At 40.1% G+C, this 19,499-nt stretch overlaps 1 protein-coding gene across 1 annotated transcript in view; it reads left to right on the top strand.

The window, feature by feature from the left end:
• zbbx (zinc finger, B-box domain containing) overlaps nucleotides 1-6,972 on the top strand; it is an 84,476-nt gene extending 77,504 nt beyond the window's left edge. Inside the window, exon 18 of the mRNA XM_049483311.1 lies at nucleotides 6,465-6,972. Within this exon, the coding sequence (XP_049339268.1) occupies nucleotides 6,465-6,724 (260 nt within the window). The 3' untranslated portion in view covers nucleotides 6,725-6,972. The remainder of the gene's footprint in view (nucleotides 1-6,464) is intronic.
• Nucleotides 6,973-19,499: the final 12,527 nt, after the last annotated feature.

Below are 19,499 nucleotides of genomic sequence, written 5' to 3'. Positions count from 1 at the left end.
CCAGAGACTAGCCAGTAGACTGAGCTACAGGATTGTTGGATAACAGAAACTGAAGGAGGTGGAACTTATTGAACTTATTGAGCTCTCTAGTGGAATAAACAAATGTGTTTTTTTGTCGTTGATTGTACTTAACTCGAACTTCCTGTACAAAGAGCAGCAGTGAATCACCTCTCCTCAGACCTGCACCGTGTTCACCGTGATGTAACACTAGCCTGTACTGTGTTTACCCTCTGCACCGCCCTCTTCTTCTTCCTTCTGCCCCTCCAAAATAATTACGCTGCACTGAATCCTCTGTGGACATCTCAGCAAATAAACGCCTCATCCATCCTCCCGAACCCCGGCCTAGTGGACACACTAAACACTCCATGGGACTTAATCCAGATTTATAGCGCCAAATCGCTGTTAATATTTTATACTAGTGCCTGTCTGCTGGCATATCCTTGGCCAGGCAAAATACTTTGTTTACCCACCGCTTCATCCACCCTGTTGGACGCGGTGTTGCTCGCGGCGACGGTGACATCAATAACGACCCGGCGAACACAACAAGCAGGAAAATCATAAACGTGTTTGGCGGAGGTGTGATTTACTGAAGCACTTCCTGTAGTTAGAGCCTGTAATTAAAGCAGAGAGGATTTCTGCCCAGCACTCTGGCAACCGGCACTGCCCACCAAAATGTGAGTGAGCTTTTTAATATAGTCTCAATACAAAAGACCAATAAAAGAGTTTATTTAGAGCCAAACTGGAATCACACGTGAATGCCTATGCCTGTATTTTTAGTATATTTGAAACAAAATACGCTATCAATTACATTTTTAAAAGAATAAACCACCCTTTTACTCTTTTATTTTAGACATTACAAATATAAAAAAATACCAGATTTATCTCTCGCATGGCAGTCAGTTGAGTTACTGCATATTTTTTATGTATTTATTTTTATATATTTGATTAAAATCAAAATAACCTAACTGGGATATATTGTGGTACAGCACTCACACTTTCTTTATAGCAGTTTCTGCGCTTTTAATTGACTTAGACTGTGATATAGTATCCACCCTTTCTCTATAGTACAGTTTCTGCTCTTTTTATTGAGTTATATTGTGATACAGTACAAATACTCTTCACTATAGCACAGATTACGAAGCTGAGTGGTGTGCAGTGAGGCCCTCCTAACCCTTCAGAGCAGTGGTGACAATAGGTGCATGTAAATCATTGTATAATATGTAATTAGGAAATATAAATTATAGTTATTGTAAGTATAAGCTTGTATTTGTATTAATTAACTAAAACAAAACAACTTGAAGCATTAGTCTGTGTTTTTTTAGTTGCTGTATGACTAATATTTGACTGACAGCGGTTCTAAGCAATCAAAACTGCTTTTTAAAATGGCTTCTGCCCCCTTGTGTCTGCGTAACCCTTCTGCTGATTTTGTAAAGGGTATAGTAGTGAGACTATTAGCAAAGTCAGAGGACAATCTAACCAATCAGATTCATGATTTCCACTACGGGGGCGGGGCCATGGCTGTCTAACCCCTTCTCAGCAAATTCAATTCAATTCAATTCAATTTATTGTCATTATACTGATACAGGGTTGTACAGTAAAACGAAACACTATTAGGCTAGATCTCCAGTGCAGACAAGAAAAGTTTAGGACAGAGTAAATAGTGCTCAGACGATAGATACAGAGAAGTGCAAAACAAAACACACAGTGTAGGGGCAGAAGGTACAGGGGACATCAAACACACTTATAGGGCAAAAGTACAGGGGACACAAACAATAGTTACAATAAGATTATTGGTATGTTTATGTTTGTGTGATGAGGTACTGTTTAAAGTTAAAGTGTTTAAAGTGCAGTAGTGACAGCGGTACATTGTATATAGTCCATATGTGTATAATAGTAGAGGTAGGCCAGGTTGATTAAAGTGCAGAGTGCATATAAGTGAAATGATTAAAGTGCAAAGTGCATACAGTCTCTGTGCTGAAGCAATCAGTGGCCATGTAGGAAACTGGGAGTGGTCAGTGGTCAGTCTGTGTACTGTTCAGGTTGAAGTTAGTGTTGCTGGAGTCAGCAGTTTCACAGCACGTGGGAAAAAGCTGTTCTTCAGTCTGGTGGTTCTGGTTCTAATGTTCCTGTACCTTTTCCTGGAAGGCAGGGGTTGGAACAGGAAGTGGCTGGGGTGGGTAGGATCGGAGGAGATGCTGATAGCCTTCCTCAGGCATCTCTTGTTGTAGAGGTGATGTATGGATGGAAGGGTAGTTGTGGTGATGTGTTGGGCAGACTTCATCACTCTCTGCAGGGCCTTGTGTTCAGCAGCAGTGGCACTGCCGTACCATACTGTGATGCAGCTTGTGAGGATGCTCTCTACAGTGGCTCTGTAGAAGTTGCAGAGGAGCTGTTGCGGTAGATCGACACTCCTCAGCCGCCGGAGAAAGTGGAGGCGTTGCTGGGCTTTTCTGATGATGTGAGATGTGTTCAGTGACCAGGTGAGGTCCTTGGAGATGTGGACACCAAGGAACCTGAAGCTGCTGACTTTCTCCACTGTTGCTCCCTCGACGCTCAGGGGTGCGTGCACTCTGTTCCCCCGCCTGAAATCAACAATCAGCTCCAATCAAATCAAACAGATACTGTCTCATATCTAATTAAAAAGCCTTTTTCAGGGCTGTCCTTTAACGTAAAACTAATTCACAATAATAGGCTGTCTGACTGGTGAGTTTTTGTGTGTACTTAATGTTTTGGCTGCTCTGACGTACTGTGGACATACAAATGAGTGATCTTTGTTGCATGGCTGTACTTGTCTGAAAATTAAGCATTTATTGTTAGGTCTATTGTATACTTTTGTTATTTGTAGCTGTGTTTGTGGGCTGTTGATGTGTATTAAGCTAATATAACTACGTGAAGACAGAGAATATGTGTAGGTCGGCGGGGGTGGGGTGTTGCAAAAGGGGTACCTACTGTATTAACTGCACGCCACTGCATTTACCCAAAGTAATATCCCATAGCTGCTTTATCAGTTCTAAACCACTGTGGGCAGTTTTACATTTAAAAAATCTGATATTCAATTAATCATGTAATTAATTTTTGGTTAATTAGGAGAGTTCACCTGGCCAGGGCCCAGCTCCTGCATTTTAGCTGAGAATAATCCAGTCTTGGATTAAGGCTAAGACTACAGAATGCAAACACACACACACACACACAAAACAAGCATTTTTCCCGTAATGAGCAGCTGTCTCTCCGTTTACTGGCATGTGCTATCTATGTGTGTGTGTGTGCCTGTGATAGACTGTAATGGGGGAATTGAAACTGAGGTAGGTTAAAGTGAATGCTGTTAGTGTGTGTGTGTGTGTGTGTGTGTGTGTGTGTGTGTGTGTGTGTATTTGATTACATCTGATGGGGCTCAGTTGGGGTAAACACACAATGCTGACCCTGCAGCCTTCTGACACTCATTTAACCCGGTATACTGTACTCTCTCTCTCACTCTCTTAATCTCTTTTTCTCTCAATCTCTCTCTCTCTCCTCTTCTCTATCTATCTATCTATCTATCTATCTATCTATCTATCTATCTATCTATCTATCTATCTATCTATCTATCTATCTATCTATCTATCTATCTATCTATCTATCTATCTATCTATCTATCTATCTATCTATCTATCTATCTATCTATCTATCTATCTATCTCTTAATCTATATCTATTTGTCTGTCTGTCTGTCTGTCCAAAAATATATGGACAGTCAGGCCAATCCTTTTATTTCTGCTTCACATTATGAACATTTGAATTTGACATTAAAACATGAAAATGAGCAAAAGATCAACATTTCAGCTTTTATTTCCAGATATGTACATCGAGATCTGATAATCAGTTCAGAACAGTAACCAAGCTATTTTTTTTGTGAGCAAAAGAATTGGGATAGATCATTCACCACAGCAGAATTGTATTTTTGTAATTACACTGAGGTGATTGAACACATTCAAGCTGAGTTAACTTTTTAAGACTCTGCATCATTTGCAGTGCACATCAAGTGTTTTTTTCATGTTTTGCTAATTAAACCTGTTGTCCATCATAATATACAGTTACCAGACAATCAAACAGCAGCTTAGCCCCACCATCTACCCTCCAGTCAGGGAGGTAAATAATGATTTAAACTAATTTGATCAGATATAGAACATTTTCTTATTGCGTTATGAGTTTGTTTTATTCTTTAGGGATGGTTTCGGAATAAAAGGATAAATAGCCATATTAAACAGGATTTTATTGCAAAGGACATTTAAAACAATAACAGTATTCTTATATATTCCCCATTACCGTAACACAGTCCCACTCTGAGTGGGTTAAAACCTGCTCTGTTGAAACTATTACATGATGTTTATATAAGTACTGCCTGCTGCTCAAGGCATGTTCCTGAGCATCTGAAAAAGAAAGATGTTGAGATCTGCCAGTCTGAGAAAAGGTGCAGATCTATAGATCTAAAGTCCTTCACTAAGAGATTCCACCAAACGGAGAGAGTAATAGAAAAATGTAAGACCAGTGGAACAGTGGTAAATCTTCCCAAGGATCGAACAACCTGCCAAAATTTCACCAGAACGCAGTGACATCTCAATCCGGAGTTCTCTAAAGATGTAAGAGAAACGTGTAAAGAACAGCAGGCCTCTGGAGCCTCAGCTGCAAGCAGTGTTTATGATTCAATAATAGGAAACACACTGAGCAGAAATAGGCTTCATACAAGAGTAGAAAAGGGGTAACCACTGTTTACACAGAAAAGAACAGCTGGATGGTGCAACACAACCTTTAGGACAGTATTGTGTGGAGAGAGGAGTCAGAATACCTTATATATGAATACGTGAATATACTTTTTCACAGTGTATTCAGTGATGTACAGTATGTGTCATTACTAAAACTCAAACAATATAAATTTCACAAATGATAACATTGTGGGCGATGTTTTAGTGATATTTTGTCAATCGAGCACTGTGCAGCTTGATTTAGGGTGTGTAAGTATGTCTTTGCTATCATAACCATGGGGAAAGTATGCTTTGCACAGCTTAAAATATGAAAAAGCCATGTACTTATTTTCTGTTAATTAATCATGGGTGTGTTTTGGGCTTAACATGAAATAATAAACCAATCAGTGTGTCACATGCTATTACCTTTAAGAGTCAGGTGCACTCTGACTTTTGTTGGATTGCTATTTTAACAGCGCAGCTACCTGGACGTGTCCAAAGCTTCTAAACAGAGTAAACTGACCTGCTCGTTCTCGCTCATTTATTCTGTTCATACTTAATGTAAAGGTTTCCATAGCTGGCAACAGTTATGTGCTATGGGTTTTTGCACTGCTGTGTGTCCATGTGTGTGTATCAAACAAGTGTGTTTGTATGTGCGTTGGTCACGCAATGAAGATAGAAATGAACGTTTGACTGTTAACGTTTGTCTAGGTTTATTTCAGTCAGTAGTGTCAATGGAAATAGAAATATATTTTTTTCGCAATATTACATAGTGGTCTTTTGTAACCTGGTGGTTTCACAGCTGTGAGAGATTTCAGGATAAAGCAACTCCATTAACTCCACAACTTTAGTTCTTTAAAAAGTAAATTTTACTGTAACGTTTATAGGTAACAGGCCATCCAGCATGTTTGGGCTTACATGGGTAAAACGTGAAAACGTTGAAAAGTTACTTTATTTCAGTAATTAATTTCAAAATGTGAAACTGATGTATTATATAGATGTATTACGAACAGAGTGATCAATTTTAAGTGTTTATTACTTTTATTCTTTATGATTATGGCCTAAATCCAATGAAAAAACCCGAATCAGTGTCTCAGAACCAGACCAGTTGGTACTTTTAGCAGTGTGGGCAGTGTGCCAAGTCCTGCTGGAAAATAAATCCGCATCTCCATAAAAGTTGTCAGTAGCAGAGGGAAGCATGAAGTGCTGTAAGATTTTGTGAGAAAACAAAACTGCACTGACTTTAGACTTGAAAACACAGTGGATCAACACCAGCAGATGACATGTCTCTCCAAACCATCACTGATTGGTGGAAACTTCACACTAGACCTCAAGCAGCTTGGACTGTGTGTCTCTCCACTCTTCCTCCAGACTCTGCTCCCTTTATTTACAAATGAAATGTAAAATTTACTGATGATCAGTGATGGTTTGGAGAGACATGTCATCTGCTGGTGTTGATCCACTGTGTTTTATTATCAAGTCTAAAGTCAGTACAGTGTTTTCCCAGAAAACGTTTACGGAGATGCGGATTTTATTTTCCAGCAGGAATTGGCACACTGCCCACACTGCTAAAAGTCCACGTTTATATGTGGACCCACATAGAGCCTGTGGACAAGATTTGGAGAGCTAATGAAGTCGTACTTGACTGATTGGCTGTGTTTGGGGTAACAGGGAAAGCTTTGTTAAACTGAATGTACTGTGTCTGCTGGTTGCAATAATTTAATTATCTTTATTTCTGGTTCTCCAGGGTTCTCCAGCAGAAACACTCAGAGCTTCTCTCGGCCAAACTCAAGAGAAGTGAACCCTGCCGTGACCCCAGTGTTCAGACCTCTGTCTCACACTGCGGAGGAGATCCTGAGGGTTCAGACTGTAGAGCGATCAGAGCTGATAGACTCTGAGGACGAGGATGATGAAGATTTTCAGACTCTGGCTGGACTGGAGGAGGAGCTCAGACAGATGAGTGCTGAACCATGTCAACAGGAACAGAAGAAAATGCTGAAAATGTGATGATTCAGAACACGGACAGACAAAGGTTTTACTAAAGTAATCTTTTTCTTTATTTAACTGAGTTAGTACATTCTTTACATTCAGATTTATTTTGGAGCATTTCTATTGGTCAGTTTATCAATAAAGTAGCTGAAATCATATTAATTAAAGGGAAGTCCACAAATGTTTGTGCATATACTGTATATGGTGCTGTTTATTTAGCACATGTATGTTTTAATCATCATTTAAATAAAGTAGAAATAAAATATGGTAATGGTGCAGTTTTTAATACAGTGGGTAAATGTGATACAGTAACACACACTCAACCACACACCGGTGAGAAACAGCAGCCAATAGTGGACAGCATACTCTCAACCGGAAACCACCGTCCACCTGGAGGACTGCATCAGGCACTACAGCACTTAACATACATACCACACACTTACACATACACACCAGATCAGTTTTAGAGTATTCAATTTTCCTGGGCAATTTAAAATATCCAATTTACCTGATTATCTCCATGTTTTTGGACTGTGAGACTATGAGACAATCTGATCACAAATTCCAGGTGTGAATAGCTACTGGTTTTTTACATTACATTACATTTCATTTCATTTGGCAGACGCTTTTGTCCAAAGCGACTTACAATAATGAAGTACAAAAGTAATAGGAATTTAGATAACCCATTTTAGATAGGGCTTAAAGGAGGTCGAAGGGAAATAAAGGGATAGAGAAGTGAAGGAGGGGAAGAAGGAAATGGGGTTAGAAGTAGTTAGTGTGTTAGAGGTGTTAGGAGAGTAAGTGCTCTTTGAAGAGCTCTGTCTTCAGGAGTTTCTTAAAGATAGTGAGAGATTCTCCTGATCTGGTAGTGGAAGGTAGTTTGTTCCACCATTGGGGAACTCTGTATGAGAACAGTCTGGATTGCTTTGTGTGAGTGTTTGGCAAAGCGAGGCGACGTTCATTGGAGGAGGCATGAGATGACGACTGCTTGTACCAGGAGTTGGGTGGCCTATTGCGTCAGAAACTGTCTAATTTTTCTGATGTTATAAAGCACGAAGCAGCAGGATCGAGCAACCGAGGCCACATGGTGCGTGAAGGAGAGCTGGTCATCAACCATAACACCCAGGTTCCTAGCAACCTTTGTCGGTGAGAGAGAGAGAGAGTCGATGCTTATAGAGAGGTTGTGTTGAAAAGATGGTTTTGCTGGTATAACCAGAAGTTCAGTCTTTGAGAGATTTAATTGAAGGTGATGCTCCTTCATCCAAGAGGATATGTCAGAGAGACACGACGATATCCGTGCAGAGATTGAGTTATCTTCAGGTGAGAATGACAGGTATAGCTGGGTGTCATCAGCAAAGCAATGGTAGGAAAAGCCATGTGAGTGGATAACCTGTTACCTGTGTTAGGAGAGCCAGTGTCTCGTTCTCAGTGAGAGAAGTGAACGAGGAGAGCGCAATGCCTTCGGTGGAGGGACACCGGGCTGCAGAGCATGTAGTAGGACTGCTGCATGTTACATCAGTAAACTGGTTGCTGATAGCTGCTACTTTTCCAGTAAAGAATGATGCAAGTGCTTCAGCAGTAAGGCATGTAGCCGGAGGAGGAGGAGGGTTCAGTAGTGATTTAAAAGTAGCAAATAGTTTCCGGGAGTCTGTGAGGGAGCTGAATTTATTGTGATAAAATTCAGCTTTAGCAGTCGTGATGCTGGCTGAGAAGGAAGCCAGGAGCAGGAGGTTTGGTCATTATCATTTGAGATCAGACAAAACCCAGGACAGGACGCATATTAATGTCAGGTGTGAACAGGAGGACACCTGTAATCACAGCATCACCACACACACTTCCCTTGTTACTAAAGCTTATTAGTGTTTAGGCTGTGTTTTACTGTCGACTCATTAAAAACACTCCCTGCATAATTAAGCTTAGTTCAGCATCTACCATCAGTGCACACACACATACACACACACACACACACACACACACACATACAGGTTGTGTGCTGTTGATGTGTGTGTGAGCTGTTGGCAGCTTTTAAAAGAGACTGTTTAATTCTACAGAAGTGTGAAGTTCAACTAGAAGGAAAATCCTGACATGTGCTTTTATACCTCTCTCTCCTTCTCTTTATCTCTCTCTTTCTCTCTCTTTCACTCACTACCTCTCTTTCTCTCTTTCTCTATCTCTCTCTCTTTTTCACTTACTATTTCTCTGTTTCTCTCTCTCTTTCACTCACCATCTCTTTCTCTCTCTCCATCTCTCTCTCTCTCTCCATCTCTCTCTCTTTCTCTTTCACTCACCATCTCTCTTAATCTCTCTCTTTTACTCACCATTTCTTTCTCTCTCTCTCTTTCACTCACCGTCTCTCTCTCTCTCGCCCGGTTCTGTCAGTGTGTTACTGAAATATGAATGTGCTGGAGGGCTCAGCTGAATGTGTGCTTGTAAAACCTTTAACCATGACAGGTTAAGTAGAATAGCGCAGTATTTTGAAGTGTTTTTCAGTGTGTGTGTGTGTGTGTGTGTGTGCGCCTGCTGTATCTTTTGAACTGTCGTTTCTGGCTACATTATGTGTGTAATGTGGTGTAAAATGTTAACGCTTTGGCATTTTCTGGAAGCTTTTGTGTTTCCTGTGTGTTGACTCCCTGACAGCCGTATCTGTATGCATGTGTGTGTGTGTGTGTGTGTGTGTGTGTGTGTCTGTGTAAGAGTGTGTATGTGTGTGTGTAAGAGTGTGTGTGTGTATGAGATGGTAAGGCCAAATCCATGCTGGAGGCACACGGCTGTGTGGAGTGTGTACAGGCTGCGGGTGCAGTAACAGGATTAGTTGGAGCGTGTGTGTGTAAGTGTGTGTGTGTGTGTGTGTATGAGTGTGTGTGTGTGTGTATGTTTTCTCCAGGCAACTGAACAAAGCACCTCTATTCCTCTTATTCTTCCTGAACTCTGCCTCTGAACTACTACTTCATCTCTCTCTCTCTCTCTCTCTCTCTCTCACTCTCTTATTCTCTCAGTTCGTTTCAGGTTAGTGTGTTACAGGTCAGTAGTGTAACAGCGTGGACTGTGTTACAGATCAGTTAATGTAACAATAGTATGTGTGTTACAGGTCAGTAGTGTAACAATAGCATGCAGTGTGTTACAGTTCAGAGGTGTAACAGCGTGGACTGTGTTACAGGTCAGTGGTGTAACAATAGTGTGTGTGGGAAGTCAGTGGTTTAACAATAGTATGTGTTACAGGTCAGTGAGGTAGCAGTGTGGACTATGTTAAAGGTCAGTGGTGTAACAATAGTGTGGAGTGTGTTACAGGTCAGTGGTGTAACAACAGTATGTAGTGTGTTACAGGTGACTAGTGTAACAACAGTATGTAGTGTGTTACAGGTCAGTAGTGTAACAATAGTATGTCGTGTGTTACAGGTGAGTAGTGTAACAACAGTATGTATTGTGTTACAGGTGAGTAGTGTAACAACAGTATGTAGTGTGTTACAGGTCAGTGGTGTAACAACAGTATGTGTATTACAGGTAATTAATGTAACAACAGTATGTAGCGTGTTACAGGTCAGTGGTGTAACAGCAGTGTGTGTGTTACAGGTCATTGGTATAACAACAGTATGTAGTGGGTTACAGGTCAATAGTGTAACAACAGTATGTAGTGTGTTACAGGCCAGAGGTGTAACAACAATATGTACTGTGTTACATGTCAGTGGTGTAACAACAGTATGTAGTGTGTTACAGGTGAGTAGTGTAACAACATATGTAGAGTGTTACAGGTCAGTAGTGTAACAGTAGTATGTAGGGTGTTACAGGTCAGTGCTGTAACAACAGTATGTACTGTGTAACAGGTCAGTGCTGTAACAACAGTATGAGTGTGTTACAGGTCAGTAGTGTAACAATAGTATGTACTGTGTTACATGTCACTGCTGTAACAACAGTATGTAGTGTATTACAGGTAATTAGTGTAACAACAGTATGTAGTGGCTTACAGGTCAGTGGTGTAACAGCAGTGTGTGTGTTACAGGTCATTGGTGTAACAACAGTGTGTAGCGGGTTACAGGTCAGTAGTATAACAGTAGTATGTAGCAAGTTACGGGTCAGTGGTGTAACAGTGTGGACTGTGTTACAGGTCAGTGGTGTAACAGGGTTAAGTTTGTTTATATTTCTTTATTATTTGTGTTTTTCTTTCATTTTTTCTTTATTTTATTGCTTTTGTTCTCTCTCTTTCTTTCATTCGTCACATTCATTTTTTTTCCTCCTTGTTTTCTTTACCTCTCTCTCCTCTTCTTTTTCTTCTTGGGTTTCTCTTTTAGGATTCTTACTGTCTTTCTGTAAGAAGTGTGTGTGTGTATCTGTGAGCGTGTGTGTGTGAATATTTAAATCAGATTTATGCTGGTCTGATACTCATGTTTCATTCATAGCACTGCTGAGGGTTGGGGCGGACGTTGGTGTGTGTGTGTGTGTGTGTGTGTGTGTGTGTGTGTGTGTGTGTGTGTGTGTGTGTGTGTGTGTGTGTGTGTGTCCGCATTAACCTGTTTTAACTGCTTCCAGGGCTGCCGTTCTCTTTGATGTTACAAGGGTCACCCAGAAGAGGAGGTGGAAATCCCCCCCCCCCCACACACACACACACACACTTGCACCAGTAGCCTACCAGTTTCTTTCCTAATCATCCAATCAGAATCTAGCATAGGGTCCCTCTTGGTAGAACTCTCCGACACACGCACACACGCACACACACACACACACACACACACACACACAGACTGGTCAGTGGAACTCTGCTTCATCATCCAGATGAATCTACATCAGAAATTTTCAGCCACTTTCATTATTAGTGATGTGATGATGTAATTCTATGCAAGTTACTGAGCACATTTCAGTTACATAATTGAAAAGAGTGTGACTGCACATTCTTCAAAGTGTGTGTGTGTGTGTGCGTGTGTGTGTGTGTCTACTGGTTTTAGATCTTGTGACTGGGAAGAACCTGAAGCAGTAGAAGAAAATGGTAAGTTGTGGTCATAAAGGGATGCACATGGTCAGCAACAATTCACAATACATCCAGTGGCATTGATTCAAGCATTGATTCATTGATTAATTAACTGAATTATTCTACTGCTGGTGCCACATTCTGATCTTACCATCTGTACAACTTTAAATTCATTAGACCAGGCATTAAATAATTACCCCAGGCTTTAGTAGTCCAGCGTTTTTGAACCTAAGGGCCACTGCAGCCTCAGCTTTCTGTTCTAGGCTGATAAAAATTCTCTTTCTCTCAGCTCCAATCAGTCTGACTATTCACTGACAAAAATATAACATACCTAGAAGAAGATGGAAATTGCCAGTTGGAAACCCTGTTTTAAGAGGCATCGCATGTATCCACAGGATATCCTGCACATATCCCTGAGCTGTAAAGTGATGTGTCTGACTGTCATATGCAACGGATCCTCATATCATCACAGCAGCAGTTAGGGATAGTGTAGCTTCACAGCAAAGGTAGAACTGATGTGCTTAACATGAGGCCTCCACATTTTCCACTATATTGAGTTCCCAGGCAACACTGGGTCTTGAAAACAGAAGCTCCAGGAAAGAAGGGATGAATAAGATATGATGATTCTGAGAATATAGGACCTCAGAAACACAGAAACCTACAAATATTGTGTTAAGCAGTGCTGCACCACTGGCCACCAGCAGAGGAGCTGGGCAACGGAGGGCAAAAATCAGTGATAATGACTTCCGAAACTTCAATTCCCATAATCCCTGATGGTGATCAGTGGCAAACAGCAACACCTGTGCTCCACTCTATATAAACCCCAGTCAAACCACACATTCCTTCCTTTGTAGAGAGGTTGACTGGTAACAGATGGTATAAGAAAAGAATACAAAAAAAGATCTCAAAAGAAAGCAAAAGTCTCACAAAAGAAGCCAATAGATCTCAAAAGAAAGCCACAAAAACATCTCAACAGAAAGCAAAAAAAAAACTTTCTTTGACTTGAGGTGAAGTAAAGAAAGAGTTGTTTTATGTTTTAAGGTTTTAGTTTTTTTTGGTTGAGAAAGCTGTCTTGGGTTTATGTAAAAGTGTAATTTCCTTTGCTCTCCTTCCTGGAGAATCAATTCCAAGTTTCACAAGAACACCCTGTTCTGTTCTATTAAAATAAATCACAACATAAAAAAAATATTAAAGCATATTTCTTAATAATTATTTAAATAAACAAATAATTATAAGTATACCTGAAGAAACACATATACTAAAAATAAAAACTTCTATTTTCCTCTGCACTTGGACCTGAAACCTCCCTCTGCTGTAACAAATATAGGGCTCTAAAGAAACCATAGGGAGCTGAGAGCTGGTCCTGTGAACATTGGGGTATTTAAAAAATGTGAACATATAAACTTGGAAACTCATGAGTCCCTGTAAACATATTTTCAGTCAACTGTCATTAATTTCTATACAGAACCTGGATTCATCACTATGATAACACTTTATTTTAAGGAACACAAATTCGGTGCTTATTCATGTCGTATTATTTGCTTAATAAAGGCTTAATTACACATTTGTAAATTATTTATTCACTACTTATTAGGCTTTGTTCTGTGCTATAAGTGTTATTAGTGCTTAATTAGGGGTCTGTTATGTGGAAATGATTAATAATGGCTGTATTAGTTCTTATAGTGCACTATAAACAGTTATGTTAGCACCCTGTTAAGTAGATTATTAAGCATTAACTATTAGCTAATTCTACATGTTATTAGTGTTATTATAATTGGCAGCAGTTTGATTGATCTATGTGAGTTTGGTAAGGTTATGGCTGTGCTGGAGTTTACTGAGTTAATAAGGTCTTAATAATTCACTAATAGACTGAGATGTGCACCATATTCTAAAGTGAGGATCTGTTCATCACTAATTAGACACTAAAAAGAACTGAATAAATATTAAATATATTTTAAATATATATTATATATTAAATAATAAAGCCTAATAAGTAGTGATTAATCATTTACATTAACAAATGTCTAATTAAGGCTTTATTAAGCAAATAATAAGACATTAATAAGCGCCTAATTTGTGTTCCTTAAAATAAGGTGTTACCATCACTATAGATTCCCCTTTCTGATAAACTCCCTGATTTGTGTTTCTATGGATCTTTGAATCATGGTAGCACCCAAGCAGCCACCTACCTTTATCAAGCACAAAGACCACCCCTGGTATCCCCCCGCACAGCTCTGAGAGTGATCGTGGCCAGTCGTAATCTCTGGAGGACTATTCCTTGCTTGTCTAGACTTGTGTTCTAAGAAAATAATGGCTTTTATAGTTCAGCACCTTCGCTCCGCCTGGCTCCTGCAGCACTGACACAGGAGATCTGACCCCTGCCCCCGGCAGTTGCTTCCTATCAGAATCGGAGGTGGCGTATTTCAGGTGTTCTTCTGATGGGAACAGATAGTTCTTTAACCTGCTGCACTTCAGCATCTCTCCTCTCGCCACACTATCCATCTGCTCCTCTTCCCCTGCACTCAGGATAAGAGCCAGAGGGCTCCAAAAAAAAAAATCTATCCTCACACACAGGTGGGGTGATACACACTCATCCTCTACACTGCACATCCTGCACTGCTTTTATTATAAGAAGTGTTGGAGTTGTTACTTCTAAAGTCATCTAGGGAACACTTTACCTACACTTTACCTTTAAGTGTTGACTAACTAACATGAATTAATGCATTAGTTAGCATGAATAAGACACTACACTACAATAAGATAATACATTAACAATGCTTAGGTAATGTTAGTTAAACATGGAACTACAACATTAATTAATGTTGTTTTGTTTTTTGAATATCTCTGGAATATAGTCAAGAGGAAGACGGATAATCACAAGCCATCAAATCAAGCTGAACTGTTAATTTTTTTTTTTTTACCAGGAGTAAAGGCATAAAGTTATTTAAAATGTACTGCTCAATTGGTCTTGGGCCCTAAACGTTTAACAGTGAATGTGCAGTAAAATATTGCATTGAATGAGGAGCCTCACCACTAAAACGTGCAAATAGAGGGCATGGCAAAAAATAATCGTGACTAATCGACTAATCGGAAAAAAATATTGGCAGATTAGTCGACTACTAAAATAGTCGTTAGTTGCAGCCCTAATCAGCAGCAGTTTGAAAAGAGGCGGAGTCTGACTTCACATGTATCAGAGGAGGTGTGTGCTAGTCTTCACCTTCCTGGTGTTGGGGCATCACTAGTGATGGCGGGAATCCTGGGAATGAGTGGTTTGGATAATTGGCCTTGTTAATTTGAGAGAAAATAGTAAAAAAAAAAAGGATGAACTCATTTTATAATAACTGCTTTTGTCGTCGGTTTGAACCCCCGCTCATGCAGCTTTGCCATCAAGCTGCCGGCGCTTAGAGGGAGCAAAATTGGCCCTGCTCCCTCCGGGTGGGTACATGGCGCTCTCTCCCCACATCACTCCTAGGGTGATGTCCGCAGCACAGGGCGTCTGTGAGCTGATGTATCAGAACCGAACTCGAAAAGAGGCGGAGTCTGACTTCATCGGAGGAAGCATGTGTTAGTCTTCACCCTCCTGGTGTATTGGGGCATCAGAGTTTTAATGAGTGGGTTGGGTAATTGGCTGAGTAAAATTGGGGAGAAAATGGTAAAAGAAATTAGAAATAAACTGATGCAGAGTAAACTCATTTTATAATTGCCATTTTTTTTAGATATACTGAATGAACAGACGTGCTGATACTTTTGCCCGTATAGTAAATGTCTCCTTATCCTCTTGTCTCAGGGTACAGTGTTTTTGGCATGGTGAAAGGTGGGGCGCTGCCAGACTCGTCCTCAGGAGTCACTCAGTCAGTCCGTTCCTCTGTTGTCATCACATTTTCCTGCTTAATTAGATTTGGCCGGCGTGTGGGAGCGGGTGTAGGGCGTGTTTTTTTCTGCAGGTGATAAATTGTGTTTATGGCATTGGGAGAACAGGAGCTGCTCAAACGCCCAGATTGATAAAAGCCTTCTGAGTTTATCTGCAGCGTGAGCCTCAGTGTGTGTGTGTGTGTGTGCGTGTGTTGGTTTTTATTGTGCAAATACATGTACGTGTTATTTGTCCATATTTGTCTTTCTCTTTCCACGTCCACTGCTTTGTGTTTCTCTCTTTACCCAAAGCTAATCTGTCATTCCTGTGGCTAGCATTCACACACACACACACACACACACACACACACACACACACGCTCACATCATTTTGCTAAGAAACAAAAGAACTCAAGACATTATTATTCAGCACCAGAAGCGTTTACATCTTGATATACTTAATAATTAGCCTATTTAACATTTGTTGTTTGCAAATTTTAGAATATCAGTGCAGTGCATGTAATTATACATTGATCAGAAAGTAAGAAAGGGAAAATTCACCAATTTTCAAAATTCTTACTTAATTCAAATGTTAGATTAACACATTTTTGATTAACCCAGGTTTCTTTACAGTGGCGTTAAAAGGAATCAATCATTGCCACGATTACAACACAAATATAGCCATACTATTTACTATTCAACCCACCAGAGGACCAACACATACAGTTGTGGTCAAAAGTTTACATACACTTGTAAAAAAACATAATGTTATGGCTGTCTTGAGTTTTCAATAAGTTCTACAACTCTTATTTTTCTGTGATAGAGTGATCGGAACACATACATGTTTGTCACAAAAAACAGTCATAAAATTTGGTTCTTTCATAAATTTATTATGGGTCTGCTGAAAATGTCACCAAATCTGCTGGGTCAAAAATATACATACAGCAACAAAATTTGTCAATTTTGGTGATGTAGCGAGTTGTGTCAATCAAATTAGCTTCATGTCATGGCCTCTTCACTTCTTGTAAGTGATTCTGATTGACTACAGCTGTTGACTTCTCATGAGCCCATTTAAATAGGGCTCATTTGACCCAGTGATTAGACTCAGCTACAAAAGCTACAATGGGAAAGTCAAAGGAACTCAGTGTGGATCTGAAAAAGCGAATTATTGACTTGAACAAGTCAGGGAAGTCACTTGGAGCCATTTCAAAGCAGCTATAGGTCCCAAGAGCAACTGTGCAGACAATTATACGCAAGTATAAAGTGCATGGAACAGTTGTGTCACTGACACGATCAGGAAGAAAACGCAAGCTATCACATGCTGCCGAGAGGAGATTGGTCAGGATGGTCAAGAGTCAACCAAGAATCACCAAGAAGCAGGTCTGCAAGGATTTGGAAGCTGATGGAACACAGGTGTCAGTCTCCACAGTCAAGCGTGTTTTACATCGCCATGGACTGAGAGGCTGCCGTGCAAGAAAGAAGCCCTTGCTCCAGAAAAGGCACCTCAAGACTCGGCTGAAGTTTGCTGCTGATCACATGGACAAAGATAAAACCTTCTGGAGGAAAGTTCTCTGGTCAGACGAAACAAAAATTGAGCTGTTTGGCCACAACACCCAGCAATATGTTTGGAGGAGAAAAGGTGAGGCCTTTAATCCCAGGAACACCATGCCTACTGTCAAGCATGGTGGTGGTAGTATTATGCTCTGGGGATGTTTTGCTGCCAGTGGAACTGGTTCTTTGCAGAAAGTAAATGGGATAATGAAGAAGGAGGATTACCTCCAAATTCTGCAGGAAAACTTAAAACCATCAGCCCGAAGGTTGGGTCTTGGGCGCAGTTGGGTGTTCCAACAAGACAATGACCCAAAACACACATCAAAAGTGGTAAAGGAATGGCTAAACCAGGCTAGAATTAAAGTTTTAGAATGGCCTTCCCAAAGTCCTGACTTAAACCCCATTGAGAACATGTGGACAGTGCTAAAGAAACGGGTTCATGCAAGAAAACCATCACATTTAGCTGAACTGCACCAATTCTGTCAAGAAGAGTGGTCAAACATTCGACCTGAAGCTTGCCAGGAGCTTGTGGATGGCTACCAAAAGCGCCTAGTTGCCGTGAAAATGGCCAAGGGACATGTAACCAAATACTAATGTTGCTGTATGTATATTTTTGACCCAGCAGATTTGGTGACATTTTCAGCAGACCCATAATAAATTTATGAAAGAACCAAATTTTATGACTGTTTTTTGTGACAAACATGTATGTGTTCCGATCACTCTATCACAGAAAAATAAGAGTTGTAGAACTTATTGAAAACTCAAGACAGCCATAACATTATGTTTTTTTACAAGTGTATGTAAACTTTTGACCACAACTGTATCTTCTGAGACTTATATGGAATGCTTAAGGTAACAAAAAAAAAAATAGCATAACTACTCCCTGCATTAATCCCTAAATGTATTAAAAATACATTTTAGATTCAAAATATTCTCAAATGTAATATGTTTGAATATTGAACATTTAATCATGCAGAAAACCCGTGGAAGAAATTCATGGAATTGTGCGGACATAGGCTCCTGAGAATATAGAGTTATGGGTGTATATGGTCTGGGGAATATACTGTTCTGGGTATCAAGGGTCTTTAAAATATAGGCTTCTTGGTATATATTGTCTTGGGACTTTAGTTCCATGGGTCCTGCGATCATAGGGTAATGGGACTATAGGCTATTGTGAGTTTAAGACTTTGTGAATACGTATTCTTGGGAATATATGCTCCTACAAACATAGTTTAGAAGGAATATAGAATCCTAAAGATATATGGTACTGGGAATATAGAGTGTTGGGAATATAGAGTTCTAGGAATATAGAGTCCTGGGAATATAATGTTTGAAATATAGGGTCCTGGGAATATTGAGTGTTGGCAATATAGGATACTATGAATATAGGATTCTGGGAATATAGATTGTTGGGAATATAGGATACTATGAATATAGGGTCCTGGGAATACAGTGTTGGGTATATAGGATACTATGAATATAGAGTCCTTGGAATATAGGGTTCTGGGGGATATAGAGTGTGGGGAATATCGGTCCCTACAGACATGGAGTCATAGAAATATAGGGTTTTGTTAACATTGAGACCTGGGAATATCAGGTCCTAGGAACCTGGCCTGTGAAGAAAGATTTTTCAGAATTTTGGTTCTGGGATTATAGAGCCCTGGGAATATAGGTGTCGGAGAATATAGCCTCCTGCACACATAGGGTCCTGGAAATATCCTGGGATCCTGGGAAATTTAAGTCCTGGGAACAAAGTGACTTGGGAATATAGATCCCCGGGAACATATGGTCCTGGGAATATATAGTCCTAAGAATATAGGGTCCTGTTAACATTAAGTCTTGGGAATATAGGGTCCTAGGATAATAGTGTCCTGGTAACATAGGACTTTGGTAATATAGGTCTTGGGAATATAGGATCCTGTGAACATAGTTTTTTTCAGAATTGTGGGTCTTATGAACATAGGGTTCTGGGAATACAGAGCTCTGGGAAAATATAATTCTGAAAATATATGATCCTGGGAACATAGGATCCTGAGAACCTAAGGTCCTGGCAATATCGGTCCCTGGGAATATGGAGCACTAGGAACTTGCAGGATGCAGGGTTTGAAACATGGATTGTGATGTAGAGTGTAGAGTCCAGTAAGCATTAGATCCAATTCAAGTAACACAGTCCAGGGGCAAATGTTATGAAGTTATGAAATATTCAATGTAATTGTCTTTTAAGCAACACAAGCTAGATATGTTTGTGTGTGTGTGTGTGTGTTCTTTATATTATAATTCCTTTTGTGTGAATGTGTGTGTGGGTGTGTGTATGTGTGTGAGAGACATCTATATTCAGCGAGGTGTTTAGTTTACAAGTTACTTACTGGAGGATATAAAAGTGTTTTATTTGGGCGGACGTTAATGGCGTCCCGGCGAGTGCAGAAGCCCACT

This window comes from Astyanax mexicanus, chromosome 9 (genome assembly GCF_023375975.1).
Source record: "Astyanax mexicanus isolate ESR-SI-001 chromosome 9, AstMex3_surface, whole genome shotgun sequence".
Lineage (NCBI taxonomy): Eukaryota > Metazoa > Chordata > Actinopteri > Characiformes > Acestrorhamphidae > Astyanax > Astyanax mexicanus.
This window is presented reverse-complemented; position numbering and strand designations above follow the sequence as displayed.